The 22,763-nt window shown below is 41.1% G+C and overlaps 1 protein-coding gene across 3 annotated transcripts in view; it reads right to left on the bottom strand.

The window, feature by feature from the left end:
- Nucleotides 1-21,660, bottom strand: part of Atp6v1c1 (ATPase H+ transporting V1 subunit C1) — a 49,380-nt gene extending 27,720 nt beyond the window's left edge. Inside the window, exons 1-4 of one of the 3 annotated variants that reach the window (XM_069991182.1) lie at nt 21,501-21,660; nt 7,585-7,749; nt 5,789-5,856; nt 640-725 (exon numbers count right to left, since the gene is read on the bottom strand). In XM_069991182.1, the coding sequence (XP_069847283.1) occupies nt 640-725; nt 5,789-5,856; nt 7,585-7,716 (286 nt within the window). In that variant the 5' untranslated portion in view covers nt 7,717-7,749; nt 21,501-21,660. The remainder of the gene's footprint in view (nt 1-639; nt 726-5,788; nt 5,857-7,584; nt 7,750-21,500) is intronic. The other 2 variants (XM_069991183.1, XM_069991184.1) reach the window with 2 other exon arrangements.
- Between the last annotated feature and the right edge of the window lie 1,103 nt (nt 21,661-22,763).

The following is a 22,763-nucleotide window of genomic DNA, read 5'->3' as shown; positions in this document are numbered from 1 at the left end:
ATTCTAAGACTTTAGCAGTGAGATGTTGTTAAACAGAAAAGCTAGAGATGATAGCTGATATATATCTGGATTAATGCTCAGATACACAACTTAGAAACTTACATAAAAGTTAGCAAACAGAATCTAGACAGAAGTAAAGCCCTAATAATACTGCTCTTATGGAAGATCTGAGTTCATCTCATAAGCAACATTAAACATAATGTAAGGGATGGGAAGGTGGCTCAGTGGTAGAGCGCTTGCCTTGTAGGCATGAGGCCTTGGGTTCGATTCCTCAGCACCTCATAACCAGAAAAAGCCGGAAGTGGTGCTGTGGCTCAAGTGGTAGAGCGCTAACCTTGAGCTGAAGAACTGAGGGCCAGTGCCCAGGCCCAGAGTTCAAGCCCCACGACCGACAAAAAAAAAAAAAAAAACCCACAAAACCCATAATGTAAGATTATCTTATGTGAAATTATGTTTTAGGGGCGGACTGGGAATGGTTATAGTATCACCAAACTCAATAATATCAGTAACTATTAATGGCTTTCTGTTGTATTTAACAAAATCTTTACATACAGATTATTTTCACATCTTTTATTCTTGTAGCTAAGTCATTTACTTTATACAAGTTAAAAATAATAAAATCATGAAACATTAGCTTACCTCCATTGGCCAACAGATTCTCCTGAACTTTATCTTTACTATCCTCTAATACATCAGCCATATATTGAGCCACTTTCTTAACCACGCTGGGGAGTAAAAGAACAAATCATCATTTTCAAGAAAAAGACCTATATCCATGTTATGCAATGAACATGGCACACAAACATAAATTTGAATGAATATATATACCTATATGCAGACACACATACTATATTTCCACACAAATATCTAGAAGGTAGAAGACATGGGTCCTACCTTATATAACATTTTAAAGACAAAATGGACCAAAATTTTGTTATACACAAAAATCAAATGTCTAATGGTAGTTTTAAAAATGCATAATGAATGTGTTTGTGACTTTAACTATCACTATCCCTCAATAATGAAAAATTTATGTAATCAATCACAATAAAAAAAATTGCTTAAAAAAAGATACATGTAATGTGTTTATTAGCCTAGAAAGGAAGGGGTGGGATACTAAGGGGAAATGATCAGAATATTTCATGAAACAGTTTGTATATTACATACCAAGAAACTGGCTAATGGATCTGACTGCAAGGGTCAAGGACAGAGGAGGAGGTAGGGAGTTAGCTTTTACAGCAGAACCATGCCTTCACTTAGGATAGATGGGATCAGACCACCAACAGACATCAGCAATTGTCATGAAGATCACAGTCCTACATTATTTATTCAATTTATTCATGAGTAACTACAGAAGCTATGCTGTAGAAGAAAGCTTAGTGCAGAAATTACCTGGGTCTGACCTTGTCAATCCTTTCATTTTATAAGTAAGATACTGAGATAAACAGAGGATTAGTGACTTATCCAATGTCACAACAATTAAAGGCAGACCTCTGAGAAGAAACATGGTATCCTGACTCTGGAGTTCAGTGCCATTTTCCCCATCCCATGCCTGCCTGTAGGCCTGGTGGAATTCAAAATTATACAAAACAAAATCACTACCTTCACATTGCTTGCAATCTAACTGGAGAGGTACCAAGATACACAAATGAGTAACTACAAAGAAATCTGAGGTAAGTGCCAGTTGAGACTGTCAGGTTACAAAGAAGCACACAGAGAAAAGCAATCATTTCCTGCTGCTACAATCAAGAAAACTTAGTATAGCAGTTCAGGAGCAAGGGCAAGAAAGGATGGCAAGAGTTTATTTTTCCCATACAATCATGGGAAGAAAGTACACTCTTGCCAAAAAGCATCATCTGAGTCAAGATAAGGAGATACAGAAATGCCTGGGCATTCAGAAGAGGGAGGAGGTTGGGACTCATGCTGAGATTAGGGCAGTTTATGTTAGAAACTGTGTAAGTTCCTAACTATGATTTACTACTATGATTTACTTTACATACCACCTGATCAGTCTTTAAAAGATGGAACATTTAAATCACTAAGCTACAATCTGTCAATTCTACCCAGGTCTAACCACAGATTTTCAAGTTTCCCATCTCAGGTAGAATAAAGACAAGCTTGCAGAGCAACACAGATAAGCCAACAAACTGCACAGGTAACTCTCTATTCACCATGCTCTCTACATTTGCCCTAAATACTTTTCAGATTCCTCTCTAAAACCCCTTAGCTAACGTAAACTATACTCTGAACATCCCACTGAAAAGTTGAAAACCAGCAGACAGCCAACAGGATGATTAACAAAGGCCATATATAATGCTGATAATTACATTCTCAGGAACTTCCTTTCTGGTTGTTTGGGTTTTTTTTGTTTGTTTGTTTGTTTGTTTTTGTTGGTTGTGGGGCTTGAACTCTGGGCCTGAGCTCAAGGTAAGTGCTCTGCCACTTGAGCCACAGAGCCACTTCCAGTTTTCTGGTGGTTTATTGGAGATAAGAGTTTCACAGTTTTCCTGCCCAGGCTGGCTTTGAACCATGATCCTCAGATCTCAGCCTCCTACGTAACTAGAATTACAGGTGTGAGCCACCAGCGCCTGGCTGAAACTTCCTTTCTTAAGTGTCTCTTTGGTTGTCATGACCTGAAACTATGAAGAATGACACAGAAGGGATCTCAGAGAGGATAATCACCTCAGGACTGGTAACTAAAAGCCAGTAACCAAAAGCCTATAATCATGTTGCAATTGTAACTCAATGGTAGAGCACATACTTATTAGCAGGCTAAAAATCCCAGGTTCGATAACCAGGAGTAAATAAACCTTAAAACTTATAATAAAAAAAAAAAAAAAGAGACTACTCTTTCCATCAATTAGTCTTTGAATATATCTTGAATACATTTCACTATATTTACAATAATTCATAATTATTTGCTCCAATTGAATACACAGAATTATAACCCTGAAAGTAATTTGTTCTATTTCCTTCATTCTTTCTTTTCCATTCTATTTGGCCAAATACCTAGACTTATTTGAAGGTTTCAATATCAGTTGACTAATAAAACTGTCTCCTACAAGGCCTACTCACCTCCATTATTAAAGGCCATCAATGTAACATTTTAAGTCTGTTTGCTTTTTCACTCCATGTTATTTTGAAAGATCTCTCTCTGCAATCCTGATCTCAGCTGCCTCTGCCAGATCAGTTGCTTTGTGGTAGCTCTATAAATTCAGATGTGTTTAACAACATACACAGGCACGTTTCCAGAAAATATTCCCCTGTAATCAAGGCTATTGTTTTTAAACTTTAAGCAAACTTCAAGTAATTTCTAAATCCTCCAGAATTCTGCATTTTATAAACCACACTTATTTACCTAGGTCATACTTTAAAGCTCTGTATTCCAAAAATCAATGAGATTCTAAACTGATTCTACCAATGTATCAAACTTCAGAATTTTATGCCTATACACAGCACAATGAAAGTGACAGAACCTGTAGTTTAAAAAAACTTTGCTAACTGAATTTTCAAGACAACACCATCACATCTTCAAACAAATGGAATGAAGACAATACTGTTAAGATTGGCAATGCTTCTTTGTTGATCCACAGACTGAACATAATCCTCATAAAATTCACATGGCACTGTGATCCTAAAATTCACGTGGCAATGCAAGGACTCCACAGTGGCCAAGTAAACAGTGAAGAAACAATGAAGTTGGAGAACTCACACTCTGATTCTAAAACTTGCTAAAAAGGCACAATAACCAAGATAATGAAGCCGGCTGGTGGCTGATGCCTGAAATCCTAGCTACTCAGACAGTAGAGATCTGGGGATCCTGGTTGAAAGCCAGCTCAGGCAGAAAAGTGTATGAGATTCTTATCTCCAATTAACCACCAGAAAACCGGAAGTGGAGTTGTGGCTCAAAGTGGTAGAGTGTTGGCCTTGAGTGAAAGCGCTCAGGGACATCCCCCAGGCCCTGAGTTCAAGCCCCATGACCAACAACAACAACAAAAGAAAAATCAAGATAATATATAGGCAAAAGTATAAAAATACAAATAAAACAGCTGTAAGTATAAAAACAAACCATCACATTATGTTCAACTAATTTTCGGGGGGGGGTGTCAAAACAATTCAATGGCAAAATCACATCACATGGTGCTGGGACAACAAGATATCCAAAAGCAAAAGAATGAAGTTGGGCCAGATGTTGTGGCACACACCTATAATCCCAACATTCTGAAATAGAAATCAAATATACAATGGGATACTACCTCATTCACATGAGCCTGGCTATAAAAAAATAAACAAAAAACACCAATAGTAACTAAGTTTTTCTAAGAAGTAGAAAAGTTAGAACACTTAAACATTAATGGTGAAAATATTAAGTAGTATAACCATTTGAAGAGCAGTCCTGCAATTCTTCAAAGCAACCAAATGATCTAGAAATTCCACTCCCAGACACATATTAAAGACAAAGAAAACCTTAGAAGCACCCCCCCCCCCAAAAAAAACCCATGTATACAATGTTCATAGCAGCATTATTCATATTAGTCAAGGAGCAAAAATAAATAAATGTCCATCGACTGATGAATGGATTCATAAATGTGATAAATCTATGCAATGGATTATTACTTGGTAATAGTGGAATTTAACAGAATTTTATTTGGTTGTGTTAAAAAAAAAATGAGTAAGGACGGATGTTAGTGGCTCATGCCTGTAATCCTAGCTATTCAAGAGGCTGAGATCTGAGGATCATGGTTTAAAGCTAGCCCAGGCAGGAAAATCCGTGAGACTCTTATCTCCAATTAACCACCAGAAAACTGGAAGTGGCGCTGTGGCTCAAGTGGTAGAGTGCTTGTCTTGAGCTGAAGAGCGCAGGGACAGCGCACAAGCCCAGAGTTCAAGCCTTATGACTGACAAATAAATAAATAAACAAATAAATAAAATATGAGTAAGTGTGGTAGCACAGAACTGTAATCCCAGCATTTAGCACGTGGGAGGCTAAAGCAGGAGTATGGAGGAAGGTTTAAGGCCAGCCTGGCTTACCTGGTAAGATCATGCCCAGGACAAAAAAAAAGGGGAAAGAAATGAGATGTTGATATACAGCATGGGTAAAATTTGAAAATACTATGTGCTAAATAAAAGAACCAGTCACATGAGACCATGTATTATCTCCACTTATATGAAAGCAGCAGCAGGATAGGGAAATCTGTAGTGTCAGGAAGTGGATAGTGGGTGTTGGGGGATAAGTGTCTACTTATCAGAAACAATATCTGAGGGGAAAATTGATAAAAATGTTCTAAGGCCATAGTTCCGTTCGCACATTGCTGTGAATATACAAAAAATAACAATAACTGAGCACCAGTGGCTCATACCTGTAATCCTAGCTACTCAGGGGGCTGACATCTGAGGATTGCAGTTCAAAGCCAGCTGAGGCAGGAAAGGCCATGAGACTCTGATCTCAAGTTAAACAACAAAAAAGCTGAAAGTATAGCTATAGCTTAAGAGGTAGAGTGCTAGCCCTGAGTGAAAAAGTTCAAAGATAGTGTTCAGGCCCTAAAATCAAGCCCCAGGACTAGCATCAAAAAAATTATTAAAAAGAATTCCACTATTTTCACACTTCAAACTGGTAGATTTAAGTATATAAAAATTGTACCTTCACAAAACTGTCTTACAAAGAAAATAGTAATCATTTTCTAAAACCATTCCAATAAACAAAGTATACATTGATAATAAAGCCAATGCTCAGGTGGCCTGATAATAGTGTCTCATTTTGCTCTACTCCATGCATGTAAATAATTACCCTTCTACAAATGCATCCAGTTTAGCCAGTTCATCCGACAAGCCAACCAAAACATCCAGAGTGCCAACCTAGAAGGGAAATGGAGAATTTTATTAAACTTCCATCTCTCTTTCCTTCTATTTTTGAGACAGGGTCTAACTATGTAGCCCAGACTGGCTTTAACCTCAAGCTCTTCCTACCTCCACATCCTGTCATCATGTCTGGTTTATTTTATTTTATTTTATTTTATTATTTTTGTCGGTCATGGGGCTTGAACTCTGGGCCTGGGCGCTGTCCCTTAACTCTTCAGCTCAAGGCGAGCGCTCAACCACTTGAGCTACAGCGCCACTTCCGGTTTTCTAGTGGTTTATTGGAGATAGGAGTCTCACGGTCTTTCCTGCCCAGGCTGACTTTGAACCACGATTCTCAGATCTCAGCCTCCTGAGTAGCTAGGATTACAGGCATGAGACACCGGCTCCCGGCTTGGTTCATTTTATTTTTTAAAAAAGATGATACATCTTCATTTGAAATGTTCACAAATCATTCTCTGCATTTTACTTCCTAAAGTAACAGTGTAGTAAAAGAAGATGTTTGCTAAATATTTCAATCTTTTTAGATATATGAGGGAATTCTCTATTCATGGGTATAACTACCTCTAAGGACTTGTCTAGGGAGGTCTGTGTTTATAATGTCCAGTGATAATGGGTCATCTGAAATCCTGCTTTACAACATTGGTTCTTGAGCAAGTCTGTGGGTATATATCAGAGGATATGTAGCTGAATTGTATGCAATAACTGTGTTTTGGAGAAAAATTCTGTCCCCAAAGAATTCATGATGCCAAACTATACCAAAAATAAGTAATTTCAATTATTCTTTAATTTTATATATGCTACATATGACTGTTTCAAAACTAGCAAATGGGGGCTGGGGGTTTAGCCCAGCGGAAGGGCGCCTGCCCGGCACGCGCAAGGCCCTGGCTTCGGTCCTCAGCCCTGGGAAAAAAAAAAAAACACTCAAAACTAGCAAATGTAAACACCACCATCTTTCCCATTCTTTACAAAAGCATATCAACTGATTCCTGGCAACCTGTTAAGGACAGATTAGGAGCTGGAGGAATGGCTCAGTGGTAGAGTGCCTACCCTGCAAACATAGAGCCCTGAATTCAAATCCTGATATAGTCTCCCCCAAAAAGGCTACTTGATTATTAATCCTGTTAAAGAGATTAACTGGGTTAAATATGTTAGATTTTTCAAGTATGAGTGAGTTGGTGCTATGATAACACATTTAAAGTATTAGCAAAATATTAATTTAATAACAAACATTGGCACTGTGATATTTAAATATTTCTATCATTTTGACTTTTGAAAAATCCTATTTTGCAAGGGTATTTATTTTCATAAAGTTTCTCATTATAATTTAGAAAAGCACATAAAAGTTTAAGAAAGATTTTTCCTTTGGTAGTTGTAGCTTCTCATAGAACAAGAATACATTTTAAAGAGCTGGGAAGATGGCTCAGTGGTAGAGTGCTTGCCTTGAAGGCATGAGGCCCTGGGTTCAATTCCTGAGCACCACATAAACAGCAAAAGCCAGAAGTGGCTCTGTGGCTCAAGTGGTAGAAGAGCTCAGGGACAGTGCCCAGGCCTAGAGTTCAAGATCTACAATCAACAAAAAAATAAAGAATACATTTCAAGTTATGCCAATGGTGAGAGCTGAGCAGCTTTTTCTCTAAAGGAACCTGGGATCTCACTTCTGCCAAAAGAGAACTGCCCCCTTCCTCCAATAAGGAACTCGTAGGCTTTTGCTCATTGCAGCTTCACCTTTAAATCAGGAATGTTGAACTTGGAAGTGACAGCAAGATTATTGTTCTTCGTAGTTGCAGCATGCAGTTTCTCCCATGTTTGCTGACAAGTTTTCTCCCCAGGAGCAGATATAAGCCAGAATTCAGTCATGTTTCCTACCACTTCTTAGGAAATGGAGAGAGGCTATAATGTGAAAGGAACAAAAAAACACATTTAATATAATTTGTTTCTACTGTTTCAGAGTCTCAGACAAGTGCTAAAGTATAATCTCTTTAGTTTGGATCTAAAATGTCTCCTATAGACATTAGCAGAAATTGTTAAAGGCTGTGTCCCCAGCCTGTGGCTGAGAAATGGTAAAAGCTTTCTGAGATGGGACCTAGTGGGAGGAACTCAGAACACTGGCGATGTGCCCCTGAAGAGAACATTAGGACCATGTCCCCTCCTCTCTGTTTCTTTTCTGTCCCCCACTCCTTTTTTTTTAGGGGGGGGGGTCCGGTCATGGAGCCTGAACTCTGGGCCTGGGCGCTGTCCCTCAGCTCTTCAGCTCAAGTCTAGTGCTCTACCACTTGAGCCACAACACAACTTCCGGCTTTTTCTGCTAATGTGGTGCTGAAGAATTGAACCTAGGGCCTCATGCATACGAGGCAAGCACTCTACCACTGAGCCACCTTCCCAGCCCCCCCCCCTTTTTTTGCCAACATCTCAAATATTGTCTATGTTGGCCTCAAACTTCTGGACTCCCACTATCTTCCTACCTCAACCTCTCAAGAAGCTGGAAATACAGGCACACGCCACCATGCTAGTTTCTCTTTTAGTTCCCTACTACGATGGAATGAATAGGCCTCCTCTGACATACACTTTGCTCATGATGTGCTGCCACACCACTGGCCCAAAGCTGCTTCTCTATTAGCTCTTAGTGATGACAAGTTATATTTCTCAAGCCAAAGAGCTGTATTTTCCCAAATGGCTCACAGGCTAACCACAGACTTGATAGTTATGGAAAGCCCAAACAAAGTACTTAATCTGGCCAGTACAGCCTAAGTGGCCCACACAAGGATGGTGGCTGGTCCAGGCCAAAGTTCTAACGAGCTCTTTCAAAGAAAAACTATGACATCAATATAAAGTGAAAAAGAAAGACCTAAAATCTACAGCCTACAGGAAGTATTTTAAATGTTAAAATTAAATCATAACACCTATATTCATTTTTTTTGTTCAACCTACTTTTTACAATTATCCATAGTGATCCATGAAGATAGAATTCATCCATTTTAATTACTACATGGAATTCTGTTATATGAATGAACTAAAATTGAGTACCTTTTTGCCTTCTGAAAGTGTTAAGTTCTTTATTATAAACAATTCTGTAGTGAATAACTTTGTACATGTGTATGTGTCTGCTATTTTGAAAAAAGTTCAGGACAGATAGGAGTAAAACAGATAAACTGCATAATCTTGTGGTAGATTGTCTTCTTCAATGATGGAAGAAACAGGTCTTTACATGCTGCTATACAATCAGTGTGACTTACCAATCTTTCAAGAGTCGGACTTCTGACTCACTTGACCAACAAAACACATGGGAGCCACATTATGCAAGGTCAGCAGCCAGCTCTCAAGGACTTGACAACTTCTAACTTCTGTTCCTTCAACTACTGCTCTCAGAGAACCATGGAAAGTAACCAAGCTAGTATACTGGAAGATAAGGGGTTCTCATGGCAGAAAACTGCCAACCACTGAGGGAGACCTGCCCAGCCAATCTCCCACCTGAATGCAGTCACATTAGTAGCCCAGGTGAAACTAGAACAGCCACTAAATTTTTTTTTTAGGTGATTTGGGGGTGGGGGGTGCTGGGTTTGAACTTAATTGGAGATGAGAGTCTCACAGGCTTTCTTGACCAAGCTGGCTTTCAATCACGATACTCAGATCTTAGACCTCCTGAGTAGTTAGGATTACAGGAGTGAGCCACTAGGGCTGGAATGAAGTGATTTCTTTATCATAACTGAAATAAATCATTGCCAGTTCTCTTGGGTATTGTCAAATTGTTCACCACAGCCGTTATCAACTTCTAACCAGCAAGATAAAAGTGTCCATATGCACAACTTTAAAATATACATGTTGTACTCTATACAGAGTTATACACTTATAAAAGGTATAAAAATACACATAGAGAAGACTAAGATTTTGCTTCTCTCTACGATTAAGCCACATACCGAATCCCTTATTTTGTTGTTTATTTGGAATAGGGGGTCTTACTTTATGCCAGACAGGATTAGACTGAAATCCTCTTACTTGTGTTTCCTTACATTGCTGGGAGTAACAGGCGCCAGCCACCACACTGAGCCATTGGTTGAGATAGTTTTCTTCTCTTCTTTTTGCCCAAGCTGACTTACAACTAAGAATCCTCATCTCTCATCTCTATCTCCCATGTAGCTAAGAGTACAAACTTGAGCTACCACACCCAGCTAAGGTTTTATTTTTTGACAGTGATTTTTTTGTTTCTGTTTTGTTCTGCTTTGTTTTCACAGTGCTAGGGTATTGAGCAAGTCCCCACACTAGGGGGATCAGAGTCGGTTCCTCAGGCATACTAGGCAAGCACTATACTAATGAGTCATATCCCCAGACTTTAAGAAAAATAGCTAGCGTAAAAAATGGTAAAATGTTCATGTGTGTTAAATCTGGGTAATAGGTGTATGGATGTTTGTTAATCTGTAATATCTATTATTTATCTGAAATAAATTGTATACATTAAAATGCAATAATCTTAGCCACTCAAGGCTGAGATGTGAGGATCACCATTCAAAGCCAGCCCACACAGGAAAGTCCATGAGACTGTTATCTCAAATTAACCACCTAAAAAAGAGGCTGGATATGGAGTTGTTATTCAAAAGGTAGAGTGATAGCCTTGAGCAAAAACTACACAGGGACTATACCCCAGCCCTGAGTTCAAGCCCCAGAACCAGCACAAAATGAATAATAATGATGATGATATTAATACAGATAATGTAAAATTTCTTAGTAATTTATTTTAAAAGTAAAATTTTAGTGAACTTTCAAATAGTGTATTTGGAGAACAGAATAATCTAACTTTGAAATTAACTTTTCTGGGCTGGGAATGTGGCTTAGTAGTATAGTGCTTGAGTAGCATTCATGAAGTCCTGGGTTCAATTCTTCAGTACCACATAAACAGAAAAAGCCAGAAGTGATGCTCCTCTTGGGTCACTATAAATAATCCTCCCATTGGGTCAATATTCTCAATAATTCCAACTGTATAAACAGCACAGAGCATGATTTGGACTATACCTGTACTAATTCCAGAACTTCTCTTGGGAAGTTGCCTTTTATAATAAAGGCCTGTCATCCTCTTTTTCTATTTTCCACTGCACATGGGAATCATTGACACTTTTTACTTCCCATGGGCCACCCTGGCCTTGGCTGTTTCCTATCTCTGTTAAAATATATTTGATAATATATTTTTTATACTTCCTTATACTGTTAAATTACCTAAATTGCCAAGTGCCAGTGGCTCACACCTGTAATCCTAGCTACTCAGGAGGCTGAGATCTGAGGATCACCTTTGAAGCCAGCCTGGGCAGGAAAGTCTATGGGATTCTCATCTCCAATTAACTTCCAAAAAGGCTAGAAGTAGAGCTGTGTGACTCAAGTGAGTCACAGTCACTTTTTTGCTCAAGTTCCTTGAGGACAGTGCCCAGGCCCTGAGTTCAAGTCCCAGGACTGGCATGAGTGCTTGTGCACATGTGCTCACATGCGTATGTGCACACGCACGCACGCGCGCGCGCACACACACACACACACACACAAGTATCTGCTCTATCTACTTCACTGGGCTTTCATGGGGATCAAAGGAAACAATATTGTGAATAATCTAAACAATAGTTGAGAAATGTCTAAGAAAATCACAGGAACTTCTCTAATTTTTAACTGAAGCCCTCTTTTAAAAGATAAGAAGGAAAGAAAAGAGAACCCTTTACCTTTGGTTCTTACTTGATGCATACAATACCCTATGAATACTTGAGGTTGGAAATCTATCCCATGTCACACAACTGGTAGATGTCTGACTCCAAAGACCATGTTTTCTTTATTGCACCATGCTAACAGAGAAGAATGAATGCTCGGCATCTAAGAGCTTTTGAGCTCTCCCATTTGAAGAGATACGCACTATACTTGGAAACACTAGTCAAATTTTAAAATACTTCTACCTTGTCTGGCTGAACCCTGTGACCCTACCTCTATAGACCCAGGTTCAGAGAACATTGGGGTCTAATGAATTTGGTTACATTCCCTTTCCTTTTCTCTTCACTCTGAGCTCTGCTTTATCCTCATAACTTCAGGCCTGCCTTTAGTTCTCTTCCCTACTCTGTCTACCTCTGCCTCAATTTCGCACAAAACAACTTTTCTCTACCTGTTTAAATCAACTCATGCTTCCTTTAACAAAATCCTTTTCCCAACTAAGTTTATGCAGCACTAAACCCATTTTTATACTCCCAACTCCTCTCTGAGCCCACATATCCATTTAACCCAAGTAATTCACTACAATAAAACAAGTTATCTATTTTGTGTTTTGCCACACATCTCTTACTTAGCTGTGCTAATCATTTTCAACTTAAGGTTGTATCATTCATTTTGTACAGGGTGCTTAAGTCCCCAGAATTGTGGCTTGGCTCTGAAAGCAAGATTTAAAACTGCAGTCCCTGTCTTCAAGGAGACTACAGTGGTGGGGTGGTGGTACAAGTCTATCTACATACATATTGACCAATATGAGAAGGTACAATGTATAGACAGGGAGGGGAATTGCCATGTAGATGCCAACTAGAAGCAGAGGCACAGGGAAAACACTAGTCATATTAAACACTTCCATATTGTCTGCAATAATTATACTGCTTTTCAAAACAAAAGGAAGAAAAATGGGAGAGAAAAAAGGTAGGCCTGGTCTACATCTCTGCAACTATTATATTACTTACTATACCTCTCATTTGTGCAAGTTAGAAAGCCTGTGTATTATTTTTCTATAACTGATATAAACACAAAACAAAGACAATGCAATAAGTTACACATCAGCACAAATGGTGGGATGCTGGACTTGCACAGGATATCTGCTAGCACAGATTCTATGTATGAGTAGAGTAGGACTCAAAAGAGGGGTAACCACAGAAAATAAGACAGTGGGGGCTGGGAAGGTGGCTCAGTGGTGGAGCACTTGCCTTGAATACATGAGGCCCTGGGTTCGATTCCTCAGCACCACATAAGCAGAAAAAAAAGCCGGAAGTGGTGCTATGGCTCAAGTGGTAGCGTGCTAGCCTTGAGCTGAAGAGCTGAGGGACAGCGCCCAGGCGCAGAGTTCAGGCCCCACAACCAGACCCAAAAATAAAAAAAAAAAAAAAGAAAGAAAATAAGACAGTGACCTCCAGTAATTGCTCCAACATTAATGCTTTCCTGAAACCAATACTGTAGTCTCTGAAATGCAGTTATTTCTCACAGTAAATTAAACTGCACAACAAATTAAGCCTAGAAGATAGTCTAGAGGCAAAAAAAATTTACCTTTAATATAGTCAACCTGGGCTAGGAAGGTGGCTCAGTGGTAGAGTGCTTACTTTGCATGCATGAGGCTCTGGGTTCAATTCCTCAGCATCACATAAGCAGAAAAAGTTGGAAGTGGTGCTGTGGCTCAAGTGGTAGAGCGCTAGCCTTGAGCTGAAGAGCTGAGGAACAGTGCCCAGGCCCAGAGTTCAGGCCCCACGACTGACCCCCCCCAAAAAAAAATCTTCCATATTCACACATTTCACATCTGAGAATTCAGCCAACCACAGATCAAAAATCTGGGGGGAAACGTGCCTGCACTGAATATGCAGACTCGTCCTTATCATTATTCCCTAAACAATATAGAACTACTTTTTGTGCTGTGTGTGCTAGTCCTGAGGCTTGAACTGAGGGTCTGGGTGCTGTCCCTGACCTTTTCTTTTTCTGCTCAAGGCCAGCACTCTACCACTAAAGCCACAGCTCCACTTCTGGCTTTTTTTTTTTTGTCAGTCGTGGGGCTTGAACTCTGGGCCTGGGCTCTGTCCCTCAGCTCTTCAGCTCAAGGCTAGCACTCTACCACTTGAGCCACAGCGCCACTTCCGGCTTTTTTCTGTTTATGTGGTGCTAAGGAATCAAACCCAGGGCATCATGCCTGCAAGGCAAGCACTCTATCACTAAGCCATCTTCCCAGCCCTGACTCCTGGCATTTTTGATAGTTAACTGGAGCTAAGAGTTCCACAGACTTTGTAGTCAAGGCTAGCTTTGTACTGCAATCCTCAGATTTCAGCCTCCTGAGTAGCTAGGATTAGAGGCATGAGCCACCCACGGTGCCCAGCTAGAACTATTTACATAGCATTTTCACTGTATTAAGTAATACAGGTACTATAGAGATGATTTTAAAGTATATGGGAAAATGTATGCAAGTTACATGGAAATACTATGTCATTTTATATGAGACACTGGAACAGCCCCACCAACAAGGGGTGTTGGAACCAAGTTCCTGGAAGCAACAAATAATAACTGTACCAACTTTACTAAAGAAGCTTATTTTAACAAGCAAAAGGCATACATCAGATAATAGTAAAATTCCAGAGTCTTCCAAATATGCACGTCAACTCTGTGTGCACACGCATATGAGTTTATAGGTAAAGATACTGAGACTTGAACTCAGGGCCTCACACTCTTGCTTAGGTTTTTCTTTCAATGCTGGTACTATATCACTTGAACAATACTTTCACTTCTGGCTTTTTACTGGTTAATTGGGGATAAGAATCTCTCAGATTTGTCTGCTCAAGCTGGCTCTGAACCCCAGTTCTCAGATCTCAACCACCTGAATAGCTGTGATTACAAGGATCAGTAGCCAGTTGCATTTCAACTTTTAAATGGGTTGATCATTAAACACTTTCCACAAACAATTCATTTTAAAAGCTGCTATATCCTACCCTAGCTATCACCAATATTCTACAAAGAAAAAGTATAACATGTCGGGTGCTGGTGGCTCATGCCTGTACTCCTAGCTACTTAAGAGGCTGAGATCTGAGGATTGTGGTTCAAAGCCAGTCCGGGCAGAAAAGTCTGTGAAACTCTTATCTCCAACTAACCACCGGAAAACCAGAAGTGGCACTGTGGCTCAAGTGGGAGAGCACTTGGTTTGAGCTGAAGAGCTGAGGGTCAGCACCCAAGCCCAGAGTTCAAGCCTCATGAGAAAGAAACAAAAGAAAGAAAGAAAGAAAGAAAGAAAGAAAGAAAGAAAGAAAGAAAGAAAGAAAGAAAGAAAGAAAGAAAGAAGGAGAAAGAGAGAGAAGAGAGAGGAGGGAGGGAGGGAGGGAGGGAAGGAGGGAGAAAGAAAGAAAGAAAGAAAGAAAAAAAGAAAAAAGAAAGAAAGAAAGAAAGAGAAGTATAACATCTCTCTTGAATGTAAACCTGTTATCCTTTCTAAAGCAAACAATTTGAGTGGGACTTTAAGAGGGGTTTCCTCCTAACATAACTTGTGTTGATGTTTCTAGTAAAAGGGGATTCTTTTTCAAAGATATTTCTAAAATTTACAATAAAATTTCAAAACTGCTAAATATACATCTTTGATAAATATTAGCTATGCATGTTTTACTTTCAACTAAAATAATACTTACAAATATTCCACATTGAGGGCTGGGAATGTGGCTTAGTGGTAGCATGCTTGCCTAGCGTGCACGAGGCCCTGGGTTTGATTCCTCAGTGCCACATAAATTATAATAAAATTATAATATAAATAATTATTAACCTCCCCCCAAAATATTCCATATCCTATCAACACTAAATTTCATATAATACACTTAAATTATGAAAGAAAATTTAATCTTTATAAACAAGTACCATCCTTCCATGCCACAGATCATAAGAAAAAAAATCTGCAGCAGGAGAGCTTTACTTTCACACAGAGCCCATCATAAAGACTAAAAATATGGTGAAGGGTCAGGGAGGAGGAAAGTAGTAACAGAAAATTCAATGGTGGAAAGTTTCTAGTAATTTCTGGCAAAAAGTATGAAGAGTTGAAGAGTCTGAAAGTCATCATCAGAGTATTTTCAGCTCCCACAGACTCCTCTTCACAGACAACCAAGCAGTAACTCAAGGGAGAAAACAATTCCTTCCAGGGGATTCCCTAAATCCACACTCATGTCTTCCATTAATGTTACTTCCTTTTCTTTAGGGTTGGTCACTTACATGGTCATTCATAATTGGCACTGGACCACTGTTAAAGTTGCTGATATCTCTGATACAATGTATTCAAGCCCAAAATTCTTCAAAGTAAAGACTTCAAGTAAGGTGGCTTTTCCTAATTAATGAGTCTAGGAAGTATGAAATTTTATTAACTGGTCAGTAACCACTTATTGAATACATACCACTATGTAGTTAGTGCCCAGTGATAAGCAATTTAATATGCTAATCAATTCTGTACTTATTTCATAGTAAGTATTATTACCATTTCCACTTGTAGTCATGGGAACAGCTAATGAAATTACTTGCCCACAACTAATGACTACATTTAATTGGGACTGAAGGAAACCTATTTGAGTTATTCATTAAGTTTTTATAGTAGACAAATTCTTCCCAAAAATATTATAACAAATTTTTGCAGTTTTATGCTAAAAATTACATTAAGACATCAAAAAATGAAATTATGAAAACATTACTTTCAGACTCTGTATGGGCAACATTTAGTATCAGTCCAAGTACATGAAGCATGTGTTGAAACTAAATAGTACACCTCTCTTTAAGAAGTCTAGCCGGGCGCTGGTGGCTCACGCCTGTAATCCTAGCTACTCAGAAGGCTGAGATCTGAGGATCGCGGTTCAAGTGGTTCAAAGCCAGCCCGGGCAGGAGAGACCGTGAGACTCCTATCTCCAATAAACCACCAGAAAACCGGAAGTGGCGCTGTAGCTCAAGTGGTAGAGCACTAGCCTTGAGCTGAAGAGCTGAGGGACAGCGCCCAGGCCCAGAGTTCAAGCCCCACAACCGACAAAAAAAAAAAAAAAAAGAAGTCTAGAAATCTGGGGCTGGGAAAGTGGCTCAGTGGTAGAGTGCTTGCCTTGAATGCCTGAGGCCCTGGGTTCGATTCCTCAGCACCACATAAGCAAAAGGAAAAAAGCCGGAAGTGGTGCTGTGGCTCAAGTGGTAGAGTGCTAGCTAGCCTTGAGCTGAAGAGCTGAGGGACAGCGCCCAGGCCCAGAGTTCAGGCCCCATGACCGGACCCAAAAAAAAAAAAAAATACATATTGGAGCATTTTGGGCTGTCCCAATATGAGGATCATTAATAAGAATCTGGGCCGGGCACCAGTGGCTCACACCAGTAATCCTAGCTACCCAGGAGGCTGAGATCTGAGGATCAAGGTTCAAAGCCAGCCCAGGCAAGAAAGTCCGTGAATTAATCTCCAATAAGCCACCAGAAAACCGGAAGTGGCACTGTGGCTCAAGTGGTAGAGCGCTGTCTTGAGCTGAAGAGCTGAGGGACAGCGCCTAGGCCAAGTTCAAGCCCCACGACTGAGAGAGAGAGAGAGAGAGAGAGAGAGAGAATTTGGTAGGTAAAGACTACAATAAATATGGGATAGTCCTGTTCTGCCCAAAATGTCTGTACCACTCATTCAGAAACACTGAACTAGTACACACTGAAAACCTTTCATGGTGGAGTTAATGCACATGTTAATTAGCTTAAATTACAAATAACTTCCTGTTCATTAGTAGACTGTATAAAATGCTTAGATTTGGGGGCAGGTGGCTCATACCTATAATTCTAACTACTGAGAAGGCTATAGACTGAGTATCATGGTTCTAAGTCAGGCCAGACATGAAAAGTCTGTGAGACTCTTGTCTTCAATTAACCACCAAAAACACTGAGAAGTGGAGCTGTGGTTCAAGTGGTAGAATGTTAGCCTTGAACAAAAAAAGCTCAGGAACAATGCCTAGGCCCTGAGTTCAAGCCAAAGGACCAGCACAAAATAAAAATACTTAGAAAACATGTCATTTTAACCTCATATTAACCTGTTTAACCTCAATGCTATTTTCAAATTATTTCTTTTTTTTTCCATTTTCTTCCCTTCCCCCATTTTAGTCTACCACTATCCCAATATAAACAAAGCACTTCTGCTCCAACGCTAACCAGCTTTATTTAAACTCAGTAAGTGTATATTACATGTTTGAACAGTTGTATATAACATTTCCCAATGAAAAAGAACTTTGTTTCCAACACTAGATGTGGTTGCTCACATCTGTAATCCTAGCTACTTAGGGGGCTCAGAAGTGAGGACTACAGTGCAAAGCCAGCCCAGACAGGAATAATCTATGAGACTCTTATCTCCAATTAACTACCAAAAATACTAGATCTGGAACTCTGGCTCCAATGGAAGAATGTCAGCCTTGGGCAGAAATGCTCAGGGACAGCATCCAGGACCTATGTTGAATCCCTAGGACTGGCACCAAAAGAAAAAAGAATTGTTTCATTATCAAGATTAGCAATTGAGTCAGGTACTGGTGGCTTATACCTGCAATCCTAGTCACTGGAGGCTGAGATATGAGAATTGCAGTTCAAAGCCAGCCCGGGCAGGAAAGTCCCCAAGATTCTTATCTCCAACAAACTATTCAAAATAGCCAGAAGTGGTGCTGTGACTCAAGTGGTAGAGCGCTTGCCTTGAACATTAACAGGTTCAGGGGCAGTGCGCACGCCCTAAATTCAAGCCCTAGGATGGGCAAAAAAGAGAGAAAAAAGAGAGAAAAAAAAGGAGAGAGAGGGAGAATGACAACATTCATGATTTACTGTTCCATTTTAAAGTAGGATTAAATTAGCCCCTTAGTTCTCAGCATTTTGCTAGTTCCCAAGTACTATTTCTTGAAATTTTTAAATCTAGTATGTGCAAGGTATACCAAAAAATAAAAGAATCCTAAAATTCTAAGACACAACCCTGAGACTTGGTCAGCACAATTTAAGACTCACTTGTTGCCAAAGAACCGTGATTGACCCTTGAGCACTTTCTGCTCACCCATTTGCTAGTCTGTAAATGGCAGTACTTTACCCAAACTCATAGAAAGATAGTTCCTAAGCACAGACCATCATTGCCAAAACCCTTAAAGCTGTTCCTACTAGACAAATTCCACCAGAGGAACCAAATCATAGATAATTATGTACGTCAAAAAACTCATCTCAGGGCTGGGTATGTGGCTTAGTGGTAGAGTACTTGCCTAGCACGCATGAAGCCCTGGGTTCGATTCCTCAGTACCACATAAACAAAAAAAAGCCAGAAGTGGCCCAGTAGTTCAAGTGGTAAAGTACAAGCCTTGAGCAAAAGAAGCGCAGTGACAGTGCCCAGGCCCTGAGTTCAAGCCCAGGACTGGCAAACGCAAACACACACATACACACACACACACACACACACACACACTCTCTCTCTCTCTCTCACTCACTCACTCACTCACTCACTCACTCACTCACTCACTCTCGCTAGATGTGATTATGGTAAGTACTGGATAGCTAATCAGCAGGAACTATTAGCAGTGAGAAGACCACAGAAGTCATGCTAGATAGACTTAGGCAAATTATTTTACTAACCTGTTTCCAGTTCCAAGGATCTAGGTAGGTTCCTATCTATACAAGGAATAGCACTTTTCACCTATTGTCTTTCAAGGATTTTTGAGAACCAAACAAGCATGAAAAGAGTTGATTACTTCCTGTAATCAACTATACTTTAATTAAAAAATACTATTCTGAAATAGGTTACCATACAAAGGGATAAATATGAAAGGCCAAATTTCTGCAAAAGAATCTCCCATTGACTCCAAAATGATCCAGCTTCCCCTGCATATTTCACAACTGCTTGGCACCATTCTTAGGAAGGGGGGATACAGAATTTAATTATACTTTCCAATCCCCTAATCCCTGGAAACGTAAGTAGAGTTAAACATTTTTCTTAACTCCTTAGTGGAAAAAGAAGGGTGTCTTCAAGTCCTGTGGTTTCCAACAATGTCCTCTTAAACTAGTCTCCCTCATTCACTTCTTCCACGCCTCCACATTCTTCACAAAATTATCTTTTCTAAAGCCACAGTCTGACTCACTACACTGTCTATAATCTTAACTGTCTTCCCTCTGCTTTTGGAGAAAAGTCTGTCTGAGACTGACCCCAGTCTCACATCACTTCCCAACTTTTCAACCACAGCAGCCTCCCTACAATCCCTCAAAATTGTAGACCTGACATTGGCAGTTCTCTCAGCCTGGAAATGTTCTTTTCATTGTATACCTTCACAGACCCTTGTCCAGCTCCTTCTCATTTCTTAGGTCAAGTTATATACTCAATAAAGACTTCTTTGAGTCTTCCATAAAGGGTCATATTCCCAGTAAACTCTTGAACGACTGTTATTCCTTCAAATCACATTTCACATGTGCATGATTCTTATGAAAAAAATTATCTTCTCCATTTGACTATAAGCTTCAGACTATAAGCTAAGAGACTCTGCCTGTTTTCTAAACCTAAGAATTGCAGTACAGGTATATGGTATGCACTCAATATTAGTTGAATTAATAAGTAAATGAGTATAACTCAAAAAAGTCCTTATCACTAGACCTCAGCTTTATCTCCCACCTAAGCACAATGCCACCCACCACAAACTTTCATCCCTCATCTTCAGACCTTCAAATCCTGTGACTTTCACTGCTTAGAAAGTTCTCCCCATTTCTTTCAAAGGGTTCAAATTCCACTGGCTTAACCAGGACCCAGCTCACATTTTCTTTCCTACAGGATATTTTCTCCTGTGCCAGTTCACATATCTCCCACCCCATTTGTGCTTTCAAAGCACTTTGCACTTTTTTAAAAAAATAATTATAACTTCACACTACTGTCAAGGTTTTTTTTGTTGTTTTTGTTTGTTTTTCGTCGGTCGAGGAGCCTGAACTCTGGGCTTGGGCACTGTCTCTCAGCTCTTCAGCTCAAGGCTAGCGCTCTACCACTTTGAGCCACAGCACCACTTCCGGCTTTCTCTGCTTATGTGATGCTGAGGAATCGAACTCAGGGCCTCATGCATGCAAGGCAAGTGATCTACCACTGAGCCACCTTCCTAGCCTATACTTTCAAGATTTTTGTGTGAAACTTTTCTTCTAAACATGTGAACTCCGAATGTCTGGATACATGTACCCTACTCCACAATTCCCAAAGCAGTGCTGAGGACTGAGTTCTCACTGAGACACTTGATTTTTCCCTAGCATACCAATTTTTTCCTCTGAAAAGAACACTGCTTCCTTCTTACGCCTTTGCCCAACAGGTGATTCAATTTGCCTATGAGCCTCTCCCAGTAAGTTCCTTCTCTGGGTGTTTTTTTTTTTTTTTGTCTCCCCCTTCCCCCACTCTAACACAAAGTAATATGAGTTCCCTGCCTCAGTGATGGTTGGTCCTCTGTCTGTAGTGTGGGGCTTTTAAGCCTTTAAAACTGCCACCACCACCCCAACTCGCGCGCGCGTACCCCCAAGGAAGACCACTGAGCTAGCTGTGACCTCTCATACACTCCCCAGATCCTCCCTGGGCCACTGTCACTTTGCAACCCCTCATCAGGCGGCGTGGATTCGTTATGATCTCCCCTTCCCAAGAAGAAACGTCCCAAACTTCTGAGCTTCATTTGGCCCCGGCTACCGAGTGATCCCCAGTGCCCTTTCCTTTTTTCCCTCCTTCCTCTTCCCTAGAGCGGAACCCTAGGCCAGGATTGCAGGCAAGGAGCACTGTTAAAGCACACACAGCCATCCGGCCGGCTCCAGCTGCAGCCGCCAGTCCCGCTCACACCTCCCCAGCCCCCACCCCACCGCTGGCCCCCAGCTCCCGTCCAGGCGACGAGGGCGGCTCCAGCTCCGGCCTGGCCAGGGCTCCCCTCGCGGGGCGGCCATCGCTCACTGACCCAGGAAGGTGTCAAACGAAGAAGCAGCCGCAGCAGCAGGTGTAAAGGCAAGCAGCCTGACAGACGTTAACGGCTCAGCGCTCCATCCCTCTTGGACCTCAGCTCCGGCCTCTCGACTTCCTCGACCCCGGGCGCCCACAGAGCAAGTCACGTGCGGGAGGAAGCAGTCAGCTGACCGCGGTGTGCGGCTCTCCGCCTACGTGCGCGCCATTGCGCAGGCGCGGCTCTGAAGAGCGGGGCTAAGAGAGTGCCGGAGGCCTGGCGGTTCCGGGATGGGCGGGGCTCAGGGGCTCCCCGCCTCTCAGCGTCTCCGCGTGCGTGCGTGCGTGCGTGCGTGTGGGTCGCCTCCCAGAAACGTCACTCCCCTCACCCCTACCCTGTCCCCTTTGGGCTTTCTGCAGGTAAGAACTTCCCTCCGTCCCTCTGTCCGGGCTTGTCCAGCGGAATTTGGGGGGGTAATTAACCTGGGAGTGCGCTTCACCTAGTTCTGCCTAGTTTCCTAATTGCCCCTGGATGGCTGACCGGGCAGCATTGAGTTTGTTTTTAAGAATTACCTACCGGAGCAAGTTGCCCTTTGCCACGAGCCCTTCCTTGTCCGCTTCCCGAGTGTGCTGAGCATGTGGTAAACACACGGAGCGCAAGCCACATCCCATTTGGGAAACCACGGAAGGCTTCAGGACAGGCAAGGACAAGGGAAGGTAGAGTAGCAAGTAGCTGTTCTGAAATATCCTTATGGTGTAAGGTGGATAATATAGGTGCCACTGTTCTTAGAACAAAAGATCTTGAGATTTTTCTCATTAAACCTTTTAGGTTTGCACTGGTAATTTGTGTGTGTAGGTGTGTAGGTCCTGGGGCTTGAACTCTGGGCCTGAGTGCTGTTCCTGAGCTGCTTTTGCTCAAGGCTAGGGTTCTCTCTGGAGACAGGGCGCTATAGGATTTTTTTGTTTGTTTTTGTTTTTTTCTGAGTAGTTTATTGGTGATAAGAATCTCTTGGACTTTCCTGCTGGGGCTGGCTACAAATCATAATTTCAGATTCCAGCCTCCTGAGTAGCTAGGATTACAGGCATGAGCCACCAGTGTCCAGCATGCACTGGCAATTTTTGACATTAAGAGTCTTGATTCCTTTCCAGCCTTGTGCCTGAGTCACAATCCTATTTTTTTTTCTTCCCTTTGTAGCTAGACTGACAGACATACACCACCACACCCAAATTTTTCTATTAAGATCCAGTCTTCGAGTTTTTCTACCCAGGCTGACCAGCCTCC

This window comes from Dipodomys merriami, unplaced genomic scaffold (assembly GCF_024711535.1).
Source record: "Dipodomys merriami isolate MVZ:Mamm:240054 unplaced genomic scaffold, mDipMer1.0.p SCAF_4, whole genome shotgun sequence".
NCBI lineage: Eukaryota > Metazoa > Chordata > Mammalia > Rodentia > Heteromyidae > Dipodomys > Dipodomys merriami.
Note: the sequence above shows the minus strand (reverse complement) of the source record. Positions and strands in the feature narration are given on the sequence as shown.